General features: G+C 37.0%; 2 protein-coding genes across 5 annotated transcripts in view; one reads left to right on the top strand and one right to left on the bottom strand.

Moving 5' to 3' along the window:
• Window positions 1-862: 862 nt before the first annotated feature.
• LOC100741794 (coiled-coil domain-containing protein 43) lies at window positions 863-2,984 on the top strand. Of its 2 annotated transcripts, none has more exons than XM_033321286.1 (4): window positions 863-1,052; window positions 1,301-1,530; window positions 1,836-2,224; window positions 2,302-2,984. In XM_033321286.1, the coding sequence occupies exons 2-4, from the start codon at window positions 1,366-1,368 to the stop codon at window positions 2,372-2,374; spliced, it is 627 nt and encodes a 208-aa protein (XP_033177177.1). In that variant the 5' UTR covers window positions 863-1,052; window positions 1,301-1,365; the 3' UTR covers window positions 2,375-2,984. The 2 variants fall into 2 exon arrangements, with proteins under 2 accessions (XP_033177177.1, XP_033177176.1); XM_033321285.1 differs by having other exon boundaries at window positions 1,173-1,530.
• An 83-nt stretch (window positions 2,985-3,067) lies between these two features.
• The window catches only part of LOC100741550 (probable serine/threonine-protein kinase dyrk2), a 268,654-nt gene continuing 261,946 nt past the window's right edge, over window positions 3,068-9,775 (bottom strand). Inside the window, exons 13-14 of one of the 3 annotated variants that reach the window (XM_033321282.1) lie at window positions 9,424-9,773; window positions 3,068-5,809 (exon numbers count right to left, since the gene is read on the bottom strand). In XM_033321282.1, coding sequence (XP_033177173.1) covers window positions 5,724-5,809; window positions 9,424-9,773 — 436 coding nt within the window. In that variant the 3' untranslated portion in view covers window positions 3,068-5,723. The other 2 variants (XM_033321283.1, XM_033321284.1) reach the window with 2 other exon arrangements.

Below are 9,775 nucleotides of genomic sequence, written 5' to 3'. Positions count from 1 at the left end.
CTGGAAGTCTGAGTGCATCTACTTATCTTTTCTAATCATCTCTTTGGCAAGTATTTATTATTAGTTCAACGGCTAGTCTGTCGCAATCAAGAATCATCTCGCGTCGATCAACAATTTACCATAGCAAATTAGTCGAGTGCCGCATCGGACCGAGTGCGAATCGCTCGTACGGAACAAACGTGTGGTCAGATGTCCGTCTTAATTCTACGCAAATATAAACAAACAACAGGCGAGCAAGTCACAGTTGCGCGCGTTTCCTTGTAACGCCAAATAAAATCAAGCAGGAAATATGACTAGAACAAACGAATACTTTGCAGATAATCAAAAAAGGTGGCTCATATTGGAGAATATGAGGAAGCTTTGGCACCAAGTGGAGTGGAACATGTGACAACAAATACAAGAAAGTGTTCGCAAATGAAATGTGTGAATCATTTCAACAATCGACAAGAAGCTTTCAGAGAACTAAAAATATTAAGTTAGAAGACTGTTACTTGTGTGCATTGCTCGTAGTGAGTGTTGCATGCAATGTAGCAGTACTATACGTCATTTATCATTTATATCGCCATATTTATTATGAAATGGATTTGGAATTGGAAATTACATGTGGAGAACTCTCAGATATGTACTTTTGTTACGGTGCAACAAGCTGCAATAGCACTAAAGCGCAATGTTTATATGACGCAAAATATCCTAATAGGACTATACCCAGCACAAAGATATTTTGCAAAATAGTACAACGACCGCGGGATACAAGTACATTAAAACCTGTGAAATCTGGCAGCGGAATTCAGCACGACGATCCGGATCTGGAAGACAGGATACTGTATTCACGAAAATTTCAGATTAACTACGAAAATTGTTGCTGCTGAAAAATGTGGCAGTAATAGCATTGTATATTGAAGGAAAAATATCTGCATACATAGCTTTCGAAAAGTTCAGTAATTAAAAATAGAAAATTTTCTCAGATGAAAAAATTTTTGCAAAGGGATCTCGCCACTTGTTCCACGTTTCGTTCACGGACACCAGACCCTTTCCTTTTTAAAATCGAGAAGGTTTGGAATTGTTTAGATTGCTTAAAATAAAAAAAGTAACTTATTTATACTATTATTACATTCATTATAAAAATAAACGAAATTGTGTGCTTATTTTTTAAATAAGTTTTTTGGTAACAGTAGAGTATCGGAGACGAGACTCGATGATAGTACAACATTGACCACAAAACGCTTTTATTCCTAGTGTCCATTTTTTTGGCAGAATGTCACCCATAAGTATTAGCGATATCCCTATTTATCTCTGTTAGAAACGCTTTGAACTGGCATAGCCGTGTTGCCAACTGAAGGACTTGGAAAAGTGAAACAGCCGAACATGGCGGTCGCAACGAATTCTTTCGATACTTGGCTCAGCAAAAAATTACAAGCTCTAAATACTGATGAAGGTGTATTTGGATCATACATCAAAGGAATTTTAGAAGGTGATGAGACGGAGGATGAGAAGACCGAAGCCCTTGAAGTCATACTCGCGGGCATAACGGTGAGGAGCACACGGATTGTGAGGTTAGAATATGCTTGCTGTTCGTAGCCGTGTATTAGCCGGTCAAAAATAACAACAGGATTATTATTATTTTCTCCCTTGTTAACTCGCATGTGTTTCGTCGAATTCGACACACTGTGCATTTCTTTTCCATGCATGATTGCTTGAATATGATTGAGATATTCGCTATATTCTTTAACATCCTAATAATTCGATGATATGCAATGAGCAATTAAGTGATGTTACACAAGTAATACTCTTCATTTGTAAGATAGAAATATTTCTATATCTTGTTTATGTTCCAGGACGATAACATTAGCAAACTTGTGACTGAAATTTTAAAAGCTTGGGCTGAGTATCTACCTGTTGAAGAAGTTAGTGCTCCAAAAGTACCAGTAGAAGATGTGGATGTCAGATTAGCAAGAATGTTGGAATCTCAGTCTCTTCCAACTACGACACAAAGAAGTTACACAGAAGAGGAGAGGAGAATAAGAGAAGCTATTCTTGCACAGTACAGTCAAATGTCAGAAGAAGAGAACAGCGAAGGAGATGGAGAAGAGGATGGTGCAAGTGGTGGAGACTGCGGAATCGAAAAGAATACAAATACAGCTGCTATAATTCAACAGGAGAGAGAAAAGAGGGAAAAAGCTAAGTTGGAGAGTCAGAGGAAAAAAGAGAAAGATAAAGAAGATCGGTATGTTTTCGATAAATTGCCCTTTTTATATAAAACTATAATATGTTATTATTAATAAATATGTTACCCTTATTTAGAGAGAAACAGAAACAGTTAAGAGAAGAGAAGAAGGAGAAACGAAAAACACAAAAAGGAGAACGGAGAAGGTAGCATTGGGACAAGAGGATATTAACTTATACTTCCAAATATGAAATAATCAAATGCAAATCGGCGTACATAAATATCTATGTTTATTCTTGTGCATGCAATGTTCTTCAACAATTACTTAAATTATTTAGTAATTCTTCGCTAGAAATTTGTGTGTGTAGAATGCATATCCTAAATGAACACGATACGAGACAAGCATCAAAATATACGCGTTTTGCAAAAAATGTTAATTCTATGTAATAATGTTAACTATATCATATGTATATGTATGTAAAACATTGCATCCTGTGCCTTCTGTCTGTTGAAAATTTCTGTAAAATGACGTAATCTTCTTTAAAATGATTTTGTACTCATTCTTTTTTATTTTCTTTTGTAAAATTCGAACTGATCGTATTCTCTATCATCTGTATTTATATCGCTTTAAGTCAATTTGAAACATCGACGTAGAACTGCATTATAATCAATGTAAAACAGTGATAATCCGAATACAGATAAATGATTTGTACTTATTATGCTTAGTAGTGTATATATATATGTTCCTTTTTCTCATTATATAAATTATGTATTTAAGACTAGTGCATTAAATAAACCATTTAAACATTCATTCAAACTATATCCGAATAAATTAGACGATTACAATTATTGCCCTGCACTTTACAAACTTTTTGCTAATGGGATAATAAAAAAATAACACAGTTTTATGTTTGTATTTTTTATTAGTATATATTTACACACAAGATATCGTGTCGAAACCGAGTCATCTTGGTATTGCATTAATAATGAAAGACAAACGCAGTAAGATAAAAACAAACGAACAAATGATACAAAAGATGATGATGCTTCAGTATTGTATCGTTACATATACTAATGTCATTATCATAATCATTTTTTTTTTATTATTAGCAATTCTCTTCGTTCACTATAATTAAGTTGGGCAGAAATTGACGAACTCACACTTGCACAGTATAACAAGATCTTTCCTGCTGTTCAATGTCGAGTTACAATTGTTACAGATCATCGTTATCAATTCCTGCTCTCTCACTCTCATTCTCTCTCTTCCTCTCATTTCCTCCTATATTTCATCTATTCTCTGTGAATATCCTTTCCCCCTCCCGATATTATATCTCGTTTTTCCTTCTTATTTTGCAAAGCTCATCTCGTTACACGTCGAATCAGAATTCTCGCACATATATTTATGTATATACGTTTAATTGGTATAACAACCGAAAAGTAACATACGCTAATACATCAGCTAAAGAAGATCACGATTGGAATTTACGCTATATCAATCTCTGTTTCAAACATGCGAAAAATCTGTGTCTCGTTACCAAAGATATATTTTATTATTATATTTTGTACATGCTTTTACTTCGAGGAATATGTTCTATGTTATAACCACATGAAATCTAATCATATCAAGAGAACTCGACAATGACGGAAACGTACGGCGCAGTGCGGAGGAAATTTACAAATCCCGTTGTAGTCTCTCTTTCGATCGGCAACAGCGCACAGAATCCTCAAGAACAATGGTACAGATTTCGATGAAAAAGAGAACAATAAACTCGCTATCTGTAGTTCCATACACGTTTAACTACGAGAATTTGACACTAACACAAAATTTGTTATTAATGATTGTCCTATTGGGATACACTGAGTAAGAACAATAAATCGTCACAACGACAAATTTCATGAATTAATTGAACGTCCAGAAAGGGAGGGGGAAAAGGGACGGTCGCGGCGATGGCGATGATCTCGCCATATATGCACACAGTAACTATCTAATTGAATTCGATAGATCTAATCACGTCGTTAACTCGATAATTAGTTACACGCTGATCCTAACAGACATACGCTAAGAGCATTCCACGCTGAAGCCTGAAAGAGAGTCTTCCCTTTTTATTCTCTAGTAAGAGTTTAGACCTTTTTAGATCATCCCCCACCTTTTTTTTTTTCTTGTAACACATTTTCGGACTAGAAAGCGACTGCCTTGTATGTCCACGTCATTCTGGCTATCAGAAACCCGAATGACAAGATGATTCTTTCCCAATCCAATCGAATTTGACATAAGAAATTCCATTTTAGAGAATACATCGATTGATTATTCAAGCTCAAACACCTCTTTGTCTTATATCATCTTTTTCTTCTTTCCTTTTTTTTTTCATTTTCTTATTTACCTTCTTACTTCTTTTTATCTCTAAAGGAAGTATATTTTAATATTTTTTGTTTACTTTTGTTTACGCTTTTTAGGCATATCTCGCCTCACGGGATACGCGTACGAGCGCGCATGCTTCAACGTGAGACGATCAGTTTTTACATAGATTAGTCGATTCTAACGCATGTAATTTGATCCCACTGTATACAATATAGTGAACACAACTAAAAACTCAGGGACTGTACAATCGACGTGAACGACTCTGTAAGAACGAAGAAGCACGTCGAAAGATAGAAATACTTATCAAATCGATCTCATGTTTTTCGTCCTTGCAGATTTGTCGCGTCAAATGCTATTCGATTAAATCGTTTATCTTAGAAACCGATACGACAAGTATAATGTTTTGGCATGCTTCTCGATCGAATGATTGGTAACTGTTTATTTAAGCACTTAATTCTTTTGCTTCTACTGCATATTGGACACTGAACGTATGCTCTTGCAGGTGAAATAGCGGCAGTCATGCCGTGTAATTATATTCATCGGACACATATATGCATTCACCGCATTCGATAAACGATGTTCGATGAAACAAGTTCATCGAACATAGACGATCGGATGTCATCGTTGTAACATGTAGAAGATTCGAAGGAAGATTATCAGTGAAAAAGATAATCCTTCCCCTGAATTGAAAATTTGACAAACGATTTAATCGATGCAATTGTAGACGATCGAACAGTGCCGGGGGAAGAGTAAAGGGGAATAGAGGACTCCATGTACTGGAGCTACGTTGTTTGAACGGTCTTCTCTATTTATTTTCTAACTGGATATCCTATATTTAACTCGTTTTTTTCGCTTCCGCGTGGGTTACTTAACACGTAAAATTGTATATGTATATATGTATATGCGATAATGTAACGCATTCTCGCTGGACGCATTCTCTCCGTAACACGTAACTTCCCTGCTTCTTTTTCTTTTCTTGCATCTCTGTGCTTTCTTACTATTTTTTTTTTTTTTTTTCGTTCGTTCTGACGCACATATGCATACGGACGCACACGCGTTATTTTTTTTCTTTTCTCTAATGTTAGTTATTATACACAATTTGATATTTCTTGTTTTGCTATAAATCTGTCTGTGTGTTTGTTCCGTGTGTGTGTCTGAACGTATGTGTGCTGTGTAAATGTGGCTTAGATACTACGGTCGTTAAATGTTGGACTCGCTGCTCTGACTATAGTCGAACAAAGTGCTTCTGTGGGCAGCTCTCTCTCTTTTTCTCGTTCCGGTGACGCCTGCGAATTTAGAACCGTTCGTTACGCACTTTGAATCAACCAATTCGATTTTTAGAAGATTTACAAACCCGCGAGATATTTAAAATATATTCTCCACATGGTAAACGTGTTAAAAAATTAACGCTATCTTACATATCGGCTATTAAGTAATGCGAGTTCGTCTTTTATTCTTATAGGATAAGGTATGTAAAAAATATTTGAATATCTTTCTAAATTTTTCCGAACGATTTTTAAAACTTTCAATTGTATCCTAATATACTACTATAACAAACTTATAATTCAAGTCTGTTCCAGGATTTCTACCTTTCAATCAATCTGTTTTGATCAGCTTCCTAAGAATTATTCTATATTAGAAGAGAACAAAGATATCCACACATGTTTCGAATACCTTATCCTACATTCTTCTCTTTAGCATCTTCCATAATATATCTATTTATCTTTCATATGATGTAAGTTGTCTTCCATTACGCCATGTCCAAGATTTCGTCTCAAACAAACCAAACGAATGCTTAGGAAAGATGCGTTTAATTAAAAACGTTAATCAGAGGTATTTGAACGAATCAGTCATAGTTTTAAAATCATAATGTCCAAACACGCAAAAGTCAGAAGAAACATGCAGTTTAAAAACGGAACACAACCGCCATGCTACGGTCAAGTTGCATCTTCCTCTTTACACTCTTTAGGATGCAAGATAAACGTGAGAAAGATAAGAAAAATGCATTACAGGCTGTGGTCGTTTAATCGACAAAAGTAGATAGGTACTTATACGATAAAAATGTATCTTGTTATTATTATAAATGATCGAGGTTGATGTCTTTAAATAAAATTCTAAGAGAAGTGACACTGTTTATTACTTCAGTCTTTGTTATGCGAATATACTTCTCGTTTCTCTTCCGTTCTTTTCCCTGCCATCCTGTACATGCGTTTTAATATTTTCACACACGGCTTTGGCTGTCGGAATCATCATGGCCTCTCGAGGCTCAGCGACGAAATGCTCGAAGACAACTTACGCTTACATCCTTATAAGAAGCGATTTTTGTTATCTAATTATATTACCAGTCGAAACGCAAAAAATAACGCTCGGCAAAATATGTGTCGAAGATTACTAATAACGAACAATTACAAGTATACGGATAACGCTAATGATATTTATCGTAACTACGAGTATATCTTTTTCCTCGTTTAGTTGAACTTTCATTGTGATTTTTTGAACACCGAGCGGAAACACTGTTTCTTCTTCTCTTTCCCGCGCGCGCGCGCGTGTATGTTATGTGTGTATATGTGTGTGTGTGTGTGTCGAGGCAATATATATTACACGATACAGAGGTTTATTTCCCTTCAAATCCTTCGCATTTACGCTAAAAGATAACACGAATCTTCGATCTTAATCTTTAATAGTCGATCGATGAGCGAAGAGATGCGATTTCTAAAAAGATTGGCTAACTTAACAGTGAAAATACAATGAGAAATAGTGAGAAGTTGAGGCGGTTAATAGAACAGAAAAAGAACACGATGCTGATATCTCGTTTGGGCCGAGAAATCATACACCGTAATATACCAAGTAAGTGTGATAAAAAATTATGCGAAGAACAATGTGGTGAAGAAATTTCATGCGACTCTTTTCTAAAACATACCTTCTATTGTAGGAAAATCAAAGTACAAAAAGAAAGAATGAAAGTTAAAGAAGAAGCGAATGCGTGCTGTGAATTGTTGGATTTTGAAGGCTTAATTATGTCTGTACAATCCTTATAGTAATAACAATAATAATAATTAATAATAATAATGATAATAATAATGTTATCTTTCTGTGTTATTATTCATTGAATAACTTCGTTAATATCGTAATTATGTAATCTTGCGATAATAGCGAGAGCGATAAATCAATATTAAGAAAATAATGATTGATAGTTAAGAATGAAAAAAGATAATCATTAATTATAGCGATCATTTACTTCTTAATATCAGAGATCTACGTAAAAGACAGTGGTAGATTAATATCACAATAAGACTACTCAGGCCTCGTTGAAACTGGGGCACATGTTTCATTTCCAGGAGTTTCGCCTCTTTCTTTCTCTCTTTCTCTCTCTCGCTCTCTCTCTCTCTTTCACACACACACACGCACTCTCTCCCTTTCTCACCGAGGTTTGCCTTGACGTTTCATTATTAATCGGTACGACCCTGTTGTCACGGGGTTTCAGACGACTCAGGTTCTACTTATCTTCTTTCTTTTTTTCTTTTAAACTTCTTTCTCCACGTTTTAACCGCGATTCGATGCTGCATAATGCTCTATGAGAAAATTTCGCGTTGCGCGGTAATCTCGTTGTTAAAAACGCATTCACCCTTTTCTCGCTGCGTTTCTCATACATATTTCTTCGTATACATACAGTATACATATGTATATATTTATATATAGTAACCATAACATTAATTTGCGCTCGTCGATTGCGAATCGAATTTTTCTTACAATGTTACTAATCGCGACGATCGTTTGCGCCTATAGAATTATATATATGTTTTTTTTTTTTTTATATATGCATCATTGGAAACACAGGGCCAACTGTGCGAATGAAAGGTGCGTCGTTCATGTTGATGGTCTCTCTCTCTTCCTCTCGATGAACGACGCGCCTATGTGACCGTTATCGTTGGAAAAAGTATGCACACGGCAAACAATCCTCTCTTGCTCGACTCGCGGTTTGCAAAAAAAGAGAAAAAAAATAAAAAAATAAAAATAAGAAACACGTATCGTCTCGGCTACAGTAGCAAAATTCTCGCTAAACACTTGGAGGATAAGGGATGAACGTTTTGGATAGGGAGTGAGGGAACAAAACTCTACTTCCGATCGACTTCTACGATATCGGTGCACGCGCGTCGTTTACGATATTACCTGAGTGACATTGGGGCCGCTGGGATCAGATTTCATTTATTCTCCTCTTTTTTTCTTTTCTTTAATTCCTTTTTTTCGTCAGTCGCGACTGAACGAACCGAAACGACCGCGTTCTCCGTTTCTACTATAATTAAAAATCATGCTGCTCGTTGTTCGCATCGCGCGCGCGCCTCGTCGTATTGTTTTGGCCTCATACACGTCAATACAACGCCGAGAGACTAGCGAGAAATCACTAGACTAGTCTTTTGGCATCGATAACGATCCGGGGCCAGATCCACAGCCAGCCAATTCTACGTGCCTCGATGTCATGTATCATTCCCAAGGGTTTTTCTTCTCTCACTCTTCGAGTACACCGGATATCGAAACTCGCTACTCGTGAATTATCCATCTTCACAAGAGTGCCATCATCGTAATTGATAAATTCATGAATTGCGGATTATTTTGGTCTTAACCGGTCGTACGACGGCCGTGCGTTTGTGTATGTGTACGTGGCTTGCTTTTTATTGTCGTGACTAAATCAGCCATCCAACCTGTTACTTGTTCCAACTAACAAAAAAAGTGACCAACATACGCCTGTCATTTTCTTACAACAATTAGTGTATAAAACAATCTTTTCATATATTATCTCGGTGTATGTCGGAGAGCGAGTGTTGTTCGATCGCGACACGCGAAAGCATCTAGAAGTGGGTAGCGCAAAACCGATTTCACAATATCGGAGGTAAAAACGTACCGGAATCGTCGAGATTTGGATCCAGACTCGCGACGATATCGCCGGTCGAAGCGTGCCTCGAGGTAGTGGTCTGCGTGCTACTCGCGAGCGCGTGGCTGCTCGCGCTTCCGTTCAGCTTGCTTTTCACTACGAGACCTGCGTTGTCGGTGGTTTCGGTCGTACTGATCCTCTGCACGTACTTACGTCCCTTGCACAGACGATACATCGAGTACGGAGGATCTTCGACGGTGGTCGCCCGTTGCCTCGGCGCGCTTACCGTCACGCTCACCGTCTGAGCGTGGGCGGACTGCGACGAGGTTTCCATGCTCGTTGTGTTCGCATTCGCATTCGTGTTCGCGTTTACCGTCGACGC

This window comes from Bombus impatiens, unplaced genomic scaffold, assembly GCF_000188095.3.
Source record: "Bombus impatiens unplaced genomic scaffold, BIMP_2.2 scf_0418, whole genome shotgun sequence".
In the NCBI taxonomy this organism is placed as follows: domain Eukaryota; kingdom Metazoa; phylum Arthropoda; class Insecta; order Hymenoptera; family Apidae; genus Bombus; species Bombus impatiens.
The sequence above is the reverse complement of the archived record's forward strand: the minus strand, read 5'-3'. Positions and strand labels throughout refer to the sequence as shown.